Source organism: Clytia hemisphaerica, unplaced genomic scaffold, assembly GCF_902728285.1.
Source record: "Clytia hemisphaerica strain Z4C2 unplaced genomic scaffold, Clytia hemisphaerica genome assembly, whole genome shotgun sequence".
In the NCBI taxonomy this organism is placed as follows: Eukaryota; Metazoa; Cnidaria; class Hydrozoa; order Leptothecata; family Clytiidae; genus Clytia; species Clytia hemisphaerica.
In genome coordinates, this window is record NW_027103962.1 from 1,275,695 (window position 1) to 1,295,092 (window position 19,398).

At 36.4% G+C, this 19,398-nt stretch overlaps 1 protein-coding gene and 1 long non-coding RNA gene across 2 annotated transcripts; both read left to right on the forward strand.

Moving 5' to 3' along the window:
* The first annotated feature begins 826 nt into the window (after window positions 1–826).
* On the forward strand, window positions 827–3,123 carry LOC136810242 (uncharacterized). Its single transcript, XR_010847077.1, has 2 exons — window positions 827–1,417; window positions 2,594–3,123. It is a non-coding gene; the product is annotated as an uncharacterized lncRNA (long non-coding RNA).
* An 8,814-nt stretch (window positions 3,124–11,937) lies between these two features.
* Window positions 11,938–16,889, forward strand: LOC136810243 (arrestin domain-containing protein 4-like). Its single transcript, XM_067066819.1, has 7 exons — window positions 11,938–12,081; window positions 12,449–12,715; window positions 13,226–13,390; window positions 13,989–14,177; window positions 14,650–14,997; window positions 15,830–15,961; window positions 16,501–16,889. The coding sequence occupies exons 1-7, from the start codon at window positions 11,958–11,960 to the stop codon at window positions 16,599–16,601; spliced, it is 1,326 nt and encodes a 441-aa protein (XP_066922920.1). The 5' UTR covers window positions 11,938–11,957; the 3' UTR covers window positions 16,602–16,889.
* The last annotated feature ends 2,509 nt before the right edge of the window (window positions 16,890–19,398 follow it).

Below are 19,398 nucleotides of genomic sequence, written 5' to 3' on the forward strand. Positions count from 1 at the left end.
TCCAAGTTCGGGGTAACTCTCGGACGGGAATTTTATACACGATTAGCATTCTTATATCAAAGGGAGATGGATTTAACGGCAGCCTGGAAAATAATCCATGAGAGCCTTACTCTCGGGTACCTAATAGCCGGGGGGGGGTGCTTATTTATTTTTGGAAAATTTCTTTTCAAAGTTCCCTCTTTTGCCCTAATTTTGCTGTATTGGCCTCCTTTTCGAAAATTTTACACCATTTTATTCCAACCCCACCCGCTTATTAAGTTTTGAGGTTTTTTCCAAACCCCCCGGCTAATAGCTACCCGAGAGTAAATAAAAGAGCTAAGGGGTATGTGACTTCTACAAGAAGAATATTTGTGACAGCATGAGACACACCATTGCTGGTATCATGGTATAGTGATAGACGTGATTTTAATCAGTTGTTCAAATTCAAGAATTTATGGATTTTGATGACTGATTTGACCCGTTCAAACTGTGAGATGATGCTTGTCGGCTAGACATAGATAGAATGACATAATACGAACAGTAGAATTCACACAAAAACATTAACAATTTTTTTCTAACACTGTCACATGATCAAAATTTAAATTTTTATTCTTCTATTAGATGTATTACTTGTTTATAATAAAAAAAATGAATAAATCATAAAACTCATAGAGAATTTTCGCGTAAAAAATACAGAAAAATTAAATATTTAAAAAAAAATTGCATCGATTTTTTTTATTTGAATTTTTTATCAGGAAGCCAAACTTTCATGAATGAATCTTTTTCTATAAACGCATGTGGGATATTTTCCCTACCCCATTCATATCATTTGATAAATTCTTACTTTAGTTTTGTAGTACGCCTTCATCCAGCGTTGTTCTGCTTGATCATAAACAACAAGGAAAGGAACATATATTTCACCTGAAATAGTGATATTTAAGTAATTTTGAATGGTAGCCATTACTGAAACTGAACCTTTATAATATCGATTGTGATTACATTTGATTGATTGCTATTGTGACATTTTCAAATCAACGAGTGAATAATCTTACCATATTTTGCAGCCCATCAAATCCTCATTGTTGCTGATAGAATATCGTTTTCAATTGCACCAATATTTTTATTTTAACCAGCATTTTGCAGCACGTCTAGCCTTTGTTACTATTGGATAGAATCTACTGCCGTAATTTTTGTAATATTTATACTCAACATAACTGCTGAAAACCAATCAATAATTTGAAGACGAACAACTGGTGATGGTTGTAGCATCATTCACACTAGCCGCTGGAACTCTCCTCAGTTTTGTGATGGCAAATGCTGTCGTAGCGGCTAGAGGTTTTCTATTACCTTACGTTTGTAAGAAAGACAATGCACCCAATGAAAATCAAAATATGAAATCACATACCCGCCATGAAGAATACCTGATTTCAACGTCTTAGTAAGTTTTCTATTGCTCACTTTGATGTATTGTATTGGCCCCCTAATGGGCTCTTCCAGAAAATGTGCGTACATGGGGTTGGAGGATATGGTGTCCGGGGATAGTGAAAAATGCCCTATCCGGGAGTAAACTTGCTCTGTTTGGGGGTACTTTTGCTCGGTTTTAGGGTTAATTTGAATGTTTAGGGGATCAACTGATGCTTGTCCGGGGGGGAGGGGTCAAAATTCATAAATGTCCCGGGGTTAATTTCTAAAAAATGTTATATCCTCCACCCCCATATTCAATTTTTTTCTGGAAAAGCCCAATTCTGAACTACATATGGTGTTTTCTCCCTTAATAGTCGTTTCAAAAAGTTGACAATTCTGAAACCATTGAGACACAGCCAAAGGCTAGAGAGGAATTTTCAACCTTTTCAAAGCAAGAAGAAGAGAAATCTTAAGATTTGCGCCGCATTTCAGATGGTGATTGAATCTAATACTGTCTTTGTTTTTGTGGTTTCACAATTTTTGGAATTCTGTCAGTAGCTTGCAATTAGTAGCCTCCAATTCACTGTTTTTATGGAAATCACGCCGTTCGCACAACGTATGTTGCAAAAAAAGTGGCTTTAAATCCTACATAAGGATTCGCCACTGACCATCGGCTCCTATAACTCAATGGTTGAACCAATGGAAAATTAACCAGTAACCAAGAAATTTAAAGTAACCGTCTAGATATCAAGCTGATATAGCTGGGCGAAGTTAGTGAACTCGTCGTTTACATAACAAAATTCATGCCTTTAATTGTGGCTTCTTTCAACTGCTAAAGAGGACCTACTCTCAGGTACCTAACAGCCGGGGGGTTTGGAAAAAATCTCAAAACTTAATAAGTGGGGGGGGGTTGGAATAAAATGGTGGAAAATTTTCAAAAAGAAAGCCAATACAGCAGAATTAGGGCAAAAGAGGGAACTTTCAAAAGAAATTTCCCAAAAATCAATTAGCGGGGGGGGGAGGTGGATTGGAATAAGAACGTCCTGGATGGAAAATTTTCAAAAAATTAATTAACGCCCCGGTTATTAGGAAACTGATAGTATCATATTATGATATACATAACACCCGTATTATTGTATTACACGCATGATATGGCTGCCGCTCGTTAATAATGTCTATTTGTATTTACTTTTTCTATTTCTTTTTCTAGTCCACATCCACATTGATGGCTGACAAAACATTTTAGAGATCTTATGCTGTCCCAGTCAGGTATTTTTCACCTTCTCATCGTGGAAAGACATTTATTTTATAGGTGTTTCATAATCATTTAGACTTGAATATCCATAGATTTATAGGCTAGATGTCGTGCTTTTGCTGGAAAGTGTGCCGGTTAGGTAGGAAATCCTACCTAGGTCACTTGATATCACAATAGAATTTCTGTGTTTGACCAATCAGAAGCGTTGCTGTCATTCACTTTTTTTCGCCTGTGATGGCTTAAAGCACGACATCTAGCCCTTCGGTATTATAAATCTATGGTTTTTAACCTAAAGTTTATTACCGTTTGGGATTTGTATGAGCATTTACCATTTACCTTTCTGGGATCGAAGTTATTTATTATATTTTTCAGGGTTTTTTTTCACTTTTTGTAGCTTATCTTTTCTGTAAATAGTCTCTTTTGGTTGTTACAGTATATTATATAAAACAACGCGTCGGTAAAAATAAAATTTTAGTTAAAATTTAGTTATAATGGTTCAGATCAGCCACCTAACTTTTCTCATCATTCTGGATAAGTTCTTTCTGTTTAGAATCTCTCCATTTCTCCGTATATAAAACTCATAAGAAGTGATTGAAAAATTGAACAAACAATGAATTAACCTCTAAATTATTTAGAATATTTTTATCTTGAGTTAGAACGACCTTTTTTGAAATTTATTTTGCTATGAATTTCAATTTTCGGTCGAACTGTACATAGCACTAACTACAGATTTTCTCTGTTTCGGCGTTTCGGTAATTTTGAATGAATTTTATTTGCTCTATCCTATTTTTAGCAATTTTATTTTTTTTGCATTAGGCGAGACCAATTCTATTAGTTGTTTTAGTTTACGGGCCCGACCGATCCTTAAATTCCAAAAATCGAAATAAAAATAAAATTCAAAAATTTGGTTTAGTTTTTCGGATTTTCCAAGTTTTTGAGAATTTTATGTTCAATTTTTCATTTTACCCATGAATTCGACTTTTTCGAAGATCTATTAGTTTTTGCTGCCTTGTTAGGAGATTTTAAAAGATTTTAGAAATCATGACTTCTCTTAGCAGCACCAGGGTTCATAAGCCCCTGCTTTTCCTGTTCTACAACCTAACCTTGTTTCTCTAGAGACTGGTGAATCTACCTCTCCAAGCTCACCTGAGCGAGAAAGTGGTGATAGGATAGAGTTTGGAACCAAAACTAAAAATGTAAATCCTAAATTTCTTGTGTGCAAACACCCTTCTATGTTCAGCACCCTTTGTGCGCTCTCTTTCTTTAACTAGCTGCAAACAGGAGAAACTTCTCTCCTGTTTTTCAAAATACAAAGTTGATGTACTCAGTCTTCAAGAATACAGATCTTTTCACCCTGATACTGAATTTCAACACACCTCGGTTGTAACAAGCCCATACCATAGATAATCTACTTTCTCTTACAAAAAATCTCCAATCGCATTATTATCGCCGAATTCAATAGCAATTCAAATGTATGTATGTAATAGTTTATTTCATGTTGACGAAAAGGTAGCAACAAAGGCTAATAAAAATCAGCGCTATTTTACAATTTAAAAAAGCTAAAGCTAGTTTTGTTGGCAGCTCATTGCCGCTGCTACTGAGGCTAGATATTGACAACTTTTGGTTGGCAAAGTTTTTGTTTGTTTTTTTTCAAGCGAAGGTTATTTGTTCTGGGACTTCCTCTCACACGCCAAATGAAATCACCATCACATTCGGAGTTCAATTTCTTAGCTTTTTCGCACATCTCTTCTGATTTTTCTTCTTTTATTGATGGTGAAATCACCGGTGATGCTTAGATGATATCCAAGCCCCTTCAACTTTTTTAGGTTGCTTACGATTCTTTCTTTTTCTTCTTCACTTTATAAAGTCACCTTTATCGGACGCATTTTCCTCGGCCCATTTTCATGTTCGAACCCAATACGATGTTGATGCGTTGGTTTGATGTCGCGGATGCCGATATCTTTGAGCAGATCCTCAATTTCCTTTCTGTCCTCTTCTTGATCTTCTTATTTCGTTTCTTCAATTTTTTCAGGGAGTCCATGAATTATAATGATTTTTTTCCTTGATTCGATATCTTGTTTTTCTCTCCTTTCCTCTTCTTTTTGTTCCGCAACAACAGACTTAAAATTTTCCTCGTGTGCTTTTGTTATATCAGCGTAGATTTTACGTGATGACTCTTTAATAAAATCTTTTGTCTGTTGTATCTCTTCTTTTATCATTTTCCTTGTTTTGGCTTCTAAGTCGTTCATCTTTTCGGTCGTTCATCTTTTCTGCTAAGATTTTGTCGATGTCGTTGTTGATGATTTCGCGGTTTTTGAGTTGTTGATTGAGTTTTTTGATTTCGTCGTCTTTCTTAGCAATCTCCTTTTGCATCATTTGCATCATATGGTACTTTAATCGGATTAATTTTCGCGAGATTAAATTTCGCGGATTTTTGCCATTTTCACGAAATTAAAACTCGCGAACACGCGTGAGATTCCTGATTCGCGAAATTAAATCCACCACAAAACTTTTAAAATTGTATTTTTGGCGGAGAAACTAGTTCCAAGTCTCCATTTATGGCAAAAAATGGCTATTTTCAGCTGTTTACTGGCTTATTCGCGAAATTAAATCCACGCGAAATATTTCAAAACTCTGACTCGCGAAATACACTCTTCTCGAGATGCATAAATTTATTGTTGTCCTCGTTTTCAAACAGATTTCATTGCTATAAAATTACATATTCACAATGATAATTGTGTTGTTTACACCTCATGAGACATTTTGAATTTCAAGTACTTTCGTTTTAGAGTTAATGTTTGCCTTTTGGGAATTTAAATTGGTTTAAGTATAATTTCATAGCAATGAAATCTGTTTGAAAACGAGGACAACAATAAATTTATGCATCTCGAGAAGAGTGTATTAAATCCAGAAAAGTTTTTTTCAGCTCGCGAAATTTAATCTCGCGAAATTTAATCCGGTTAAAGTACGTGTTTTCTCAGATTTTATTTTTTAAGGATCTCGTTATTCGCACTCAATTGTGACATACATATTGAATATTATAGGTGTTAGCGAAGATTTGCAGTTGATAAAGCGTAAATTGTGTGCACTCGTAATGTACCATACGTTGACAACTACGGCATATGAGTACATTTTGATCTTCGTCATCGATTGTTTTCACTTCAAAAATTGTCGGATTCGGCTGAAATTTGGCACACTTGAAATTTGGCACACTTGAAATTTGGCAAACTTGGCACACTTCTACCTCCCAAATCGGCTTGCAAAGTGACCAGAATTAATTTTGTCATTTCAATTTCAAAGGTGTCTGCTTGAATGTGTGAATGTTTCCTTTATCATTTTCTTCATTTTTTGAAAGATTTCCTTATTGTTCTGGGTAACTATTTACTTAGTTGTAGATTTTTCCTTGTCGAAGAAATTTGACAATATTCCGTTTCTGCTCTCACATTGCTCGATACAGCAAATTTATTAAACGATTCTTAATATTTTTTCCAGTAAAAAATGAAACCTTCAGTAGATGTGCGTCACAATTTTGAAGGCGGATTAGATCCAGTAGTTTCTTTGTTTTCTGGAGGTACGTTTTTTTAATTTATAGCGGTAGATTTTACTTTCAATCCGGCGTTTATGTAAAAACCACCCGGTTGGCGCGTTTTGAGATAGGTATATTTTCCATTCAAGTGTCTCAGGTCTTATCTGGCACCCAGATGGTGAAATTCTTTTCCGACACGCTAAAGCTCTGAAGGTCGGGAAAATTTTCAACATCTGGAAGGTTTACATTACGGAATTTTGCGAGACCGCGTCAAGAATTTTGCAGCGGGAGGTCTGGTAACCCAGCCCTCGTTTTCGGGGATTGGCGGGTCCAACTGAAATATTTATAGGTTTACGCGCAAGGGCTGTTGAACCCGACTGGGTTGCGGCACATCAAAGGCCGACTACCATTCCTCTCCTATGGGAAATTGGGCCGCTCCCTTTAGAGCTTTAGCGTGGGCGGCCGCCAATCCGCCATCGGAATATCAGATAATCTCAGGTCTAGCTCTACAAGCACTGATGAATATGGTTAGATATCGGTTAGCCTGTATCAAACCCGTACAGCAGCGCAATTTTTCATAAAAATCTTTCCGTGTCTTGAACGTCGAGTCGATTTTCTTGTCAGGATTGAAAAAATCAGGAATTTTGGCGTTGAGTGCTTCTATGGATATATGCAATTTTTCTTTGATTTTTTCTTAATTTCAGGAATTTTAGTTTGAAACAATTAGCAAGGGACAAATTAATTCCATTGCATGTGTCCATAAAAAAAGTTTTAGACAATTTACTATTGCAATAAACAACTCCCTTAGGAAAATAATATTTTGAAATAATGTTTTTTTTTCCTTTTTTTGTCGTACCTTCAAAGTTCGAAATAAACCACTAAAAGCGGCAACAAAGTCTAATCATGATCTAATCGATGAGTCAAATTACAGTATATTGCCGGTTATTCGAACTCTCAATTTTGGCTATTTGAAGTTAAGTGGCTTTCCACCTGGATTTACTTAATCAACTAAGGCAAAAACTCCCTCAATGATTCGAACTTCATTTATTTGAAATTTCAGTTATTCGAAGTGGTTTTTAGTCCCGTGGTGTAAAATTAGAGCCAAATTATCCTCTGTTATTCGAAGTCGTCTTATCCGCAGATCATCGACATAAAACAAAACATTTCAATGGTAATTATATTTCTCCGGAAGATTCCGGCCTTTTTACATCCTTTAAGCAGTTTTTGCCAAACATTGGGCGAAATAGGAGATTTTCAATCCTGGAAATATCTTGAAAGTATGATATTTCCATATACTTTTGTAAATATGGAAATATGACTTTTCTATATTTTCAAAGTTGCGGAAATACCATATTTCATGATATTTCCAAATCTGAAACATCATATTTTCAAAATATTTCTAACTATTGGAAATATGATATCTCCAAAATTGAAAATATCTTGAAAATATGATGTTTCAATGAATTTCAGAAATGGAAATACCATGAAATATGATATTTCCACAACTTTGGAAATATAGAAAAGTCATATTTCCATATTTACAAATGTATATGGAAATTTATCATATTTTCAAGATATTTCCAGGTTTGGAAATCTCTTATTTCGCCCAGTGAAATTTTTGTTTTATTACACTGACCTGAACCACAATATATCAATTTATTTGTGAAGTCAATCCTCAAAAAGGTTTAGTTGAAGGTTCGGTATGGAAAAAAAAGATTTGGAGTTATTTTATCTCTCAGTTATTCAAAGTAAATCCCTATCCCAACTGCTCCTAGCCTAAATCATCAAAAAGTAAAGTTTAGCCAAAAGTAGACTCTATTCTACTGCCGGTTTCACTTCTTGTCGAACACCGTTCTCCCAATATCATTCGTGTGTTTCAAGGTCACCATGGCATGGCAGCTATGAGTTGTAATGTTTGACAGCATTTGATTGGCCAGGACCTATTCTGTTTCTCAAACAGTCACTAAAATAAAATACCAGTGCTCAAAATTAGAGTGAACAACTGCGAAGAGGCACGACAGAACATCCCTAGTAACCGATACAAGCCATACACGCATTATTCTCTATATACGGCATGTACAATTTTGCTCATCTGCATCTTGAGAGTCGATAATGACTTTAGACTTTCTGGTCTAACGTCCAACATTCAACATTTTGAAAATTAAAGTCGACATTCTAAAGGTGATTACCAAGTAAAATAATGTTATCTTTTGTCTTTAGAAAATAAATTTTGATCTAGGATTTCTGTTTCATTTAGATAGAAAAACAATTTATAAGTGCTATTGTCGTGTTGAAAAATTGTGATGAAAGTCGACAAAAGTTTTGGGTCGACTTAGTACCAAAAGTTTTGAAAAAAACGTTAGGTCGACTAATTGTAGTACTTTTAATATAACTTTGTTCTCCTCAATTTTCCCTTAATATCGTAGATAATTCCACTATCTACTACGCGAGGTCGACTTTTTAAACAAGTTCCTAGATTGTTTGCTTCTGTCGACTTATCGCTTATAATTATGTAGGGGGAAATTTGTAAAATCGCTCGATTTTTTTAGTCAAAGCACTTGTTATACATTTTTGGAAAGCTAAGGGGTGCGAGTATAGGTGATTTCTTTACCTAACTCGAGATATTAATCCTTAAAAACAGTGTTTTTCAGTGTTTTTCAGCCAGAAACAGCTGTTTTGTCCAGTTTTTGCGCTTTCGGAAGCTCAATATCCCGAGTTAGGTACTGAAATCACTTATACTCGCGATATATCACTAATCTTAATTTTTTGAGAGCTTTCCAAAAATATACAACAGGTCTCCGTTTTCTCCAGCTGAAATTTTCATTAATTTTTCACCCTATGATTTTTGCCCGAGACCGTCGTATTTGTCCGAAAATCACACGAAAGTGTCCGAAACAAAATTGGCACCCAAGTTATTTTGATTCCCCTACCCCTTAGCTTTCCAAAAATGTATAACAAGTGCTTTGACTAAAAAAATCGAGCGACCCCAAAAAAACGAACAAATTTCCCCCTACTATAAGTAATAATTTAACGTATTGTGTACTTATATACACCTTTTCGACCGTAGCTGCCAATTGCCGCGCAGACATTTGTTTGTCCACTTTATCCTGGCATACTGGAGAAGTGGGACGTGGGACGGTGGGACGCTCGAGTGGGACGCTCAGGTGGGACGCTAAGGTGGGACGGTAGTGGGACGCTAAGGTGGGACGGTAGTGGGACGGTAGTGGGACGCTAAGGTGGGACGGTAGTGGGACGCTAAGGTGGGACGGTAGTGGGACGCTAAGGTGGGACGGTAGTGGGACGCTAAGGTGGGACGGTAGTGGGACGCTAAGTGGGAGGGTGGGGGACGCTAAGTGGGACGGTGGGGTAAGGGGACGGTAGTGGGACGCTAAGGTGGGACGGTAGTGGACGCTAAGGTGGGACGGTAGTGGGACGCTAAGGTGGACGTAGGGACGCTAAGGTGGGACGTAGTGGGACGCGAAGGTGGACGGTAGTGGGACGCTAAGGTGGGACGGTAGTGGGACGCTCAGGTGGGACTGTAGTGGGACGCTCTCTCGTAAGGCTTTTGTATTTTTGCTTCTCTGATAATTATGTACGAGTAAAAAAGAACTCAATATGAGTAAATGAGTACTTTCACAAAACACATATACATGATCTGTTCTTCAGTTTTCAACCTACACAGGATTTCGGCCAAAATATATATATTGATTTTTTTTATCATATAGTGGATGATAAACGAATAATAATAATATTCAAATTGGATGTTTGATCGAAAAGCTACCAAGCAATATGCGTGCGAGTCAGAAATAAACACCGGAAAATGTGTAATCAATTTCTGGCTCCTTATCTTCAGGCTCATATTGTCTAATTTATAGAACAATTTTATTATTTTCCAACACTTTCAATCCTTTGCAACTTTGTCTAGGCTAAATCTGAACCTAATGGCCAGTAAAACTTTTTTACCCCCTTTAATCAGCCTGACTATATTTCGAAGAGTTTATATTTATTGAGAATAACAAAGTAATCATTCGAATCAGAGGGGTTTCCCCAGAAACACGATTTTGAATTCGAATGAAAAGAAAACATTCTAATTGTAATAAAGGGCTTTCCCCTCAACATGAGTGGGACGGTAGTGGGACGTTCAAGTGGGACGCTCTTTTATTAGAATATTGTCTTTTTGTCTTTATAATTATTTAATGAAAAATGTGAAATCAATTTCTGGCTCCTTTTCTTTTGGCTTGGCTAGTAATTTATAGAACACTACTGTAAGTCTGCGATAACGTATTTCGAAAAAAAATGATGCACAAACAAATTAAAATAAAACCAAAAAACTCAATAAAAATCTAAAAACAACTTTCAACGATGGACACGCGACCCGCACGCGACTTTAAAAATCTTTAGCCTAGTCAACTTCATAAAATTTGATGAAAGAAGTTTTTGGGCGCCACGTGTATGTTTCACCTCACGGGTTTTCCCTTTCACGTGAACAATGTGGATACTTTTATTATTCATGCTGATGGTGTAACCCTTTGTTGTCGATTCGAATGTTTTCCTTTCATTCGAATTTTGAATTCGAAAAGTAAACATCTTGTCTCTGGGGAAATCCCTGTGATTGGAATGTTGATTTTTTATATGATACTCTTTAAAATCAGTTCTCGCAGATTTAGACATTTAGCCTCTAGGCTAAAAAGAGCGTTAGAATTGTTGAAATTGCTATGTAAATTACACAATTGAATTACACAAAAAGAGCCAAGAGGAAGAGCCAGAAATTGATTTATCTGACTGACTAGCTTTTTGTGTCTTTGTAGCTTCGATCAAATTGATTATGTTATTATTTTATAATCCATTCACTATGAAAAAAGTCAAAAACATTTCGATCGATCTGTGTATTGTTTATAACTACCGTCCCACCTTAGCGTCCCACTACCGTCCCACCTTAGCGTCCCACTACCGTCCCACTTGAGCGTCCCACCTGAGCGTCCCACTCGAGCGTCCCACCTGAGCGTCCCACCGTCCCACGTCCCACTTCTCCAGTATGCCCTTTATCCTACTGAAACCGTCCCAGTCCTTTTTTCGCACCTATAGACAATAGAAAAATGTGTCAAAAAAGGAATGGATCGATTTTAGGGGGATAATCAAATACCTTAAGGGTATTTTGGCGGGAACTAATTTTGGCGGGCAGCAGAAATCCCAAAAGAAATTAATTTTGGCGGAAACTTATTTGGCGAATGGCGAAATTTTAAAATTATGGCGGGAACTAATTTTAGCGAATGACAGCGTAAATTTGTTCTATTTTGCCTTATTTTGAGCGACTTTGATGAATTTCAGGGTTCATTTGGGCAAAAAAAAACAAAAAAAAAATAATTTTGGCGGGAACTTATTTTGGTGAGTGAGCAAAATATTTAATTTTGGCGGGAACTAATTCCTAAAATTAAATCCGCCAAAATTAGTTCCCATTAGATCAGATGCTTGAGATATTTGACAGCATGCAAAAACCTTCTGTGGTCCTGAGTAAGATCCCAGTAAAACCTCCAATCGCATTTTTCAACTTTTTTTCAATTCCGAAGTCGAGATATTACAATTTGAAACTTCTGAAAATGCCTCTTTACACGAATAATTCAAAATTCTATTATTTTCTTGCCTAAAAGTCAGAAAAATGTATCTTAAATATATCGGCCAAGATATTTTAAGTTACTGATCGCTCCACATGTCAAATATCTGAAACCATTTGATTATCTACCCCCTTAAAACTCTTCATTGTACGTATAGCATTGTGTTCAATACAAATAAAATATGGTACAACAGTCTGTGATCAAGCTCCACAACGAGAAAACAGTTTACTATGCTGGTGATGTGATCAGTGGTGAAATTGTGGTCCACACGAGTCAACCAAAGCAAGTTGAAATTGAATTTGAAGGTAACATCTCATTGGTTGAGCTCATTTACTCATCCTCGTACCCAAGCTACTAAATACTAAAGTGCTTGATGATAGACACCCCAACTATGGAAATACTGAAAAAGGGTAGTGAAATCTAGGCGTACATTAGGGATACAAACCGAGGACTATTTCAAGCAAAACGAAAATTAAACTAGCCCAACAGTTAACGTTTTCTAATTTAATTTTTAAGGCAAATTGGATTTTCACCAAATAAGGGAAGATGAGAGTTTTTCGTTGAGGGTGGTGGCTTTCAATGATATCAAATAATGGAGCGTGTATCCATCAAAGATCCATAATATTTAAGAAAATAATCTTTAAAAACAAAAACACTATTGTTTCATTCCAGGGAATGCATATTGTTATTGGGAGGAGCGAGAAAGATTGCCGAAGGAAAATCCCAATGACCCTGACGAAGAGGTTCGCTATATAACTATCAAATATATCGGCAACAAAAATTACTTTCGATTTCGAAGGATATTACACCGAGATAACAGTGGTTTGCAAACAGCGTTACAGCCTGGTGAAAAAAGTTTTGGCTTTCATTTCAAAATACCTACGAATATACCGAGTTCTTATGAAGGCGATATTGGATACATTAAATACCAAATGTCAGGTATTAGATTTTTCTTGTTAGTAGGAACGAAAACGAGCATTATTTGATAGAGTATGCTTTTACTATACAAGTTTTGAATTCCTATCAATCTTTAGCGGTATTATAAAGTTGGTGGAGTGAAAGTTTCAGTAAGTCGACGTCAGGAATCTACTAAAATAGATGAATATTTCCATTCATACTGAGACGGAAAATCGTCTGACACGACTAGTTTGTAAAATTTAATCTGTGGAGGAGATCCTATTTATTGAAACATGAATGGAAAGTACACCCCTACATAATGTTCATTTTCTAAATTGCTCGTCTCAGACAAATTAACCGTCTCAGTATAAATAGATGAGTAACTCAATATTGCGACCGATTGCGACATCTTCGCAAGAAAATACAGAAGACTTTCCAAAAAGAAACCACATTCCCTGTGATATCTAGCTGCACTCTTTGGATCAACTCAGATCTTTCCAAAAAGAAATCTTTAACGTTTCTTTCTAAATGACCGTTCTACTCGTATTTCAGCAAAGATAGATTATGTCAGAAAATCAACAGAAAATGTGAAAAGAGTCATCAAAATTGAAGATTTAATTGATTGTAATGAAGAAAAATACCTTCGTGGAGTTAGTAGCACGAGAGAGACAAGTGTAGGATCTCTTTGTTGTAAAGCTGGCACTCTTACGGTCAATGGTAAGCTTTTTGGCAAGGTTTATTTTGGGAGGGGCGTACGGGTTTGACGGTGTTATGGTATTAGTTCTTGTTTCTGTCGGTATTTGAAGAAAATCGTTTTTGGTAAGGTTGATTTGATGCGACTCGAATTCAGTGGTCCCACGCTACCAGGGGTCTAAGGGGCCATGGTCATCTCACCTATTTTCAAACGATATCTTATTTTTAAATATCACTGTACTCATACTTTCAATAACTTTGTTCTCGCCAATGTCACTCTGAAATAGCGTCATTTGAAGGCATATCAACATTTTCTATTTTTGGCCCCTTTACATTCAAGACGACCATATCATGAAGGTAGAGCATCTAGCTACGGTGCGCCAAGGTTTGTGGGTTCGATCCCCAGTCGTTTCATACCAAAGATTCGCATAATGGTACTTGATGCCTCTCTGTTTGATGCTCAGCCTTTGGGTAAACAGCTATACGAAAAGGCTACCCTTCGTAGATCTCGACTGCAGTCGCAGACTTACTTACATTCTAGACCATGGCGTGGGGGCGAATCAGTGAACTTTTCCAAATATTTTACATTCTTAGGGTATTTTTCAGGTTTGTTCCTTTTTAGGTTTTGTGGATCGTTCCTGTTATTGCTATGGGGAAGATATTTTAGTATCTTTAGAAATTGATAATAACACGAGTCGAAAAATGAGGAAATCGAAAGTCAAACTAGTTCGAAACGTAAGATATAGAGCAACTGGAAGTAATGGAAAAGTAAAAGATAAATGGTTCACTTATGAAGTCAATTCTCTAAAAGGTACAGACGCTGCTGTTTTAATGACCCTGCCGAAAAATCATGTCGCTTTGCAGGATTTGTACATGCTATGACTCGGTTAACTTTCTCTTCAGCTTCCAATCTCTTAGTAGTTCTTTAAGCCAGTTAAAAAAACTCACTGAAAAAAATACATACCTTTTCGACCGTAGCCACGCGGGCATTTTTTTGTCCGCTTTATTCAACTAAAACCGTCCCAATTCTTTTTTGACGCATTTTTCTATTGTCTATAGGTGTGAAAGAAAAGGACTGGGACGGTTTTACTGGGATAAAGCGGACAAAAAAATGCCCGCGCGGCAATCGGTGGCTAAGGTCGAATAGGTGTATATCCAATCACTATACACCCCTTGCTCAGAACTTAAAGCTACAAAACACCCCTGTCTCATCATACTCGATATATTTTGTTGTTAGTTTCTTCGAAAATCAAAGTTACTAAATAAATTCAATCTATAAAAAGGAAGGGAAATTCCGAGAGGACTAACCATGAAGCAATGGGATAACAAGGCAATGGCAGTACCGGAAAACTCACCTCCCACTATTTACAATTCATCAGTCATCGAAATATATTACCGTATCAAAATGAAAGTAGTCGTTCCCTGGGGTATGGACGTTAAACTTGATCTACCAATCAGTATAGGTACAAAACCACTTGTACAATCTATCAATAACCCGGCATCAGAAGATGGAGCAATATCCTGTCAATTACCATTTAATCCAAATCTACCAACTGTACCTTACCCCAGTAACCCTCCATCTGCACCAACTGATTTTGCATATCCACCGATGCAACAGCCATACTCAGCAGGTATGTGATAAAAGGTCAATATTTCGAGGCTAATGGAGGATTCGATTTGAAATTCATTTATAACCCTTATTAACCCAGCCGGGCACACAGCGTTGTTTCGACGTTTATCTAACGTTCACAACATCCATATAACGTTAAATGAACTTTGAAACAACGTTGTGTGCCAGCTGGGAATCGAATTTAATTCTTTTTAGACCTTTATAATCCCGTGCATCGACCAGCACAACCACCGGTCATGGATATCATAACAAAGATATTCGAAATTAGTGATCTAAAACCGTTTAGGCCATTTCAAATTTTTTGCTCTTTATAGGGCCAAATAGTTAGGATGACTTCATTGAACGGTTCGGTTTTCTTCCCGATTTTCCTGCACCTGACCTGACCCTTGATTTTGATATAGGGGATGCGTATCGTGTATGAAATTCTCATCCGAGAGTGTTTCACCTAACAGACTGAGTGAATGATACGCTTTCTGTGTCTCTTTACAGTCTTATCAAATTTGTGTAATGGCAACGAAAATGCTATAAACTTGGGTAACTCTCGGACATGAGTTTTATACACTATTAGCATTCCCTATACATTAAATCTAATATTAAAACATATCAGAGGGGATGCGTCCAGTCTAGAATTGACCTGATTTTGAGGACCTTATTGTACAGCCATTTTCAGACCAAGTTATTCCTCTTACCCTTGGTATATCTTCTAAAATAATTGCAATCTATAAATGATATATTGGGGTATCGCTTTTGTTATAAAACTATTGCTCCTTGGAGAGAGTTGAAGTTTACTCCGCTTATTTTGCGGTCATTTTAAACCCTAACATGCCTTCTAGGATATTCACAACAACAACAACAACAACAACAACAACAACAACAACAACAACAACAACAACAACAACCCCATGCAAGCTCAAATGACGCTAACCTCAATATGAATTATTCTAAAGAGATGGAAGCAGACAGTGGTAAGATTTTTCTTATTTCAGTGAAATTGATCAGCCATGAAAGAAATTTCCTAAGTAAATCTCCATTAAATAGACTGAGACTCAGACAAGATACCATGAGCCCATGCCAGACGTCACGGCTTTTTTTATACGCAGTAACGCCTACCGCTTTACTTCGTCGGGGAAAAGTGACGAAATTTTGGACAAGTGCCGAATATTTTCCCCGACGAATATCTTCCCCGGCCTTAATGCGTTTACCAACTACCAGCAAGTGACGAATTTTTCCCTGACGAAAATTTTCCCCGACGAAAATTTTCCCCGATAAGTTATTCCAATTTGCTATTTTTTCGAATGTTTAGAGATCAGGTTTTTGGACTCTAAACATTCAATGTTTTGACGTCATTTAATGGCGAGGCTACGTACAATAGGAAAAATTTGCGTCAAAACACTTTTTTCGAAAATCATCAAAGTGGAACCCACCAAGAAACAGCATATTCTTTCCCGCTATTTGTTTTGTTGTGAGGTACTCGCGCTAAGAAACTATCTCCTTTTTCATTTAGTAACTCTATCACCAAGACCAATACCACAACCATGCCCACCACTACCATTACTAGATTACAACTTCCCTCCGCCCTCATATGACGAGGCTTTGAATAACTAATAACAGCTGGTATCGTTTTCAATATGAGAGAGGATTGGTGAATAAAAAGAAGAAACTACTGGCGCTTTGGAGGGCTCTATTGGTTGTTGTATAGTTTACCAAAGCCACGCACACCATCATCATTACCCTCATTGAATAAGGTTTTACGACATTTATGGCATTATCGCAAAAATCAAATTGCTTACACATTTGTTTTAAGCAACTCCAATTTCGGGTCAAAGCATTCTAGTTTATTTTCTGAAAAATCTGCTTAGACTAATCCTGATATTGACATTTATGCTTATGCTTATTAAGTCAAGGGCTATCGTTTTCCATGTTTAGATTTTCTAAAAAGCTTTTACTTTACGAGGTTGTGAAAAAATGGCTAATTTCAGGCTCAAGCCTAAGCAATCTGCGAAATCTGTCTGTTTATAAAAAAATGTGTACAGTCGGATGACTTTACCAACAGCGTGGGGGCCACTTTTAGCTTTTTGATAGTCTGGATAGGCGCTGATAAGTTTTCCGGTGTTATTTGGCAGGTTTCACTCTTTGGCTTTGCTTGAGGTGGTAGAAAATACAGACCACTAGATCAAGTCTCTTTTTGGACGAAAAAGGGACGAAAAACAAACAGAAAACCCTATCCAATAATACACCAATTTTTTCAAATTTTGGAGGTATTTTTATGTTTTCATATTCATATACTTTGATGGGGTTTTAGCATATATTTTATTGTTTTGTTGTTTTCTTATAATTTTTGAAAACGAAAGTGAAAAAATTCAAGATATCCTCTAGCCTACTTCACTGGAGTTGTAGACTCTAGTCTACAATAGACCTTTTCGTAAATCACTTTACAAACAACATTTGCCTCGTTTTGAAATTATTGCCATGGTGATTAACTCCCAGCGGATTTTATCAAAACTACTTCATAAAAAAATAGAGACATAATCACCATGGTTATTGTTTGAATACGAGGCAAGTGATGTTCGTGATGTAATTTATGAAAAGGTCTATGGATGAATGAAAATTTTTCGTTCAGTAAGTCTGAGAAAGCTTGAAAGTCATTCGTACTGACAGATACAGAGATTTTGTATAAGAACCAAAATTGGTTTAAGCTAATTGAGCTTTTTCAGGGCACAAAACAGGTTTTTGTTTTTACCCTCTGAAAAAGTCTACCGGGTGTGCCACAAAAAGGTTTCTCTCTTTGAAACTAATTTTCTAGAAGTCTAAAAATTTTGGAAGAACCATTCCTATTTCACTGTAAAGAAGAAAGTCTCTATCTAATTTCATATTTTTGTTTCAATATCGTATATGAGTTTCCATTCTGATATTCAATAAAGCTTATCTGTTCCTTGTTTTACTCTTCCGCAGTTTTTTTTCTAAGTTAATATTTAATGTTTTTTAATAAATATGATTTATTTAGTTATGTTAAATTAAATCGTACATTTATCTCAATATTCTGATCGTGTTTCACAAGGCCTTTTACGATGTACTTAGGGTAGTCTTATTCATTAGATCTACTTGCGACACTATTACTTTGTTGTGTTCTATTCTCCATATTTTGCCCAATCAAACCCTGGCCCAATTCACCTTTTCCTAGTCCAATACTAGTCTAGCATTTATAGTATATGTTAATTAATCAATCAATCAATTTTCAATTTAAGTTAGTAGTTTTTATTTAATCATCACACATTAGATCGCCTTAGCTAGCACGCTCAGTCTTTATACAGGTTTTTTTTTGCCAAGCTATCAATTTTTCAGCTTTACCGGGAGGGCCACCGAAAATTCCTTTGAAATTATATATTTTTGTCAAAAATTTTACGGATTTCGAATATTGTTTGCCAATTCCGAAATTCTGGAAACCATTTTACAAAATTTCGTTTTCCCGCACTTAAATTGTCCAGCTTTCCGTCTCCGTTAGAGGGCCAAATTTCCGAAATTCCGTCAAATTTTCGTCAAATTCCGCCACTCCGTCCGAAAAAAGGGCTGATTCCGCTCCTCCGCCAACCATGACACCCCCCATTTACCTTACTATACTTTCAATCCATAGTACTTTTTCCATCATAGGAGCTTTTTTATACTAGTGTAGCACTTTGTTTCTATCTGTTTACTAGTAAGTTTTATACGGCCAGTCAATATTATTCCTCAGTATACCAGCAGGTTATTTTTTCATAAATTTTCTAGACATTGCATATTATATTATATACAGAACTTTCAGGTGAATTGCCAAATGTGAAAATTTTGGAAATGGCTGAAATATATCATTATTGCTATTATTATTGTTATTGACCATCGGCCAAACTAAATTCCCGCCAAAATTTCATTTTTAAAGTTGGTAATCTACCTTAAATAGTCGAAATACGGCATAAAAACACCAGCTACTCAGTATTTCACGATTGACTTCTTTGGTCAGTTTGGCCAAGAGGTAACGAGGTTCATAATAAAATCCACGAGGTGGCTGTACTCACATCAGCATCTTCTTCTTGATAACCCATCTACCCACAATCCAGTTTACTACTACTGTATTAACCTCAAAGGCCAAAGCCCAGCATAGGCGGTTTTGAGCGCATATGTTGAGAGACTGCAAAGGGCGGCACAAAACGGTGCGTTGAAGAATGAGAAGATAGAAAAAAGCCGTTTTAACAAAAATTCCCCTTAAAGGTGAGAAATTTTTAAATAGCTTTTAAAAGTTTTTATTACATTGATGAGACTAATGATCATAAGCGAAAAAAAAAATCATATTACCGTGGCAGATCCGAACAATCTAGTTCTTGTTTAGCCGCCGCGGCTTAAAATGGCTGCCACGTGTTTTGGGGAAGTT

Coding starts and splice junctions, on each gene's coding strand:
- LOC136810243 (XM_067066819.1), top strand. CDS start 11,958: ATGGTACAACAGTCTGTGATCAAGCTCCACAACGAGAAAACAGTTTAC. Junction 12,716..13,225: donor CATTAAATACCAAATGTCAG/GTATTAGATTTT, acceptor CTCGTATTTCAG/CAAAGATAGATTATGTCAGA. Junction 15,962..16,500: donor AGAGATGGAAGCAGACAGTG/GTAAGATTTTTC, acceptor TTTTTCATTTAG/TAACTCTATCACCAAGACCA.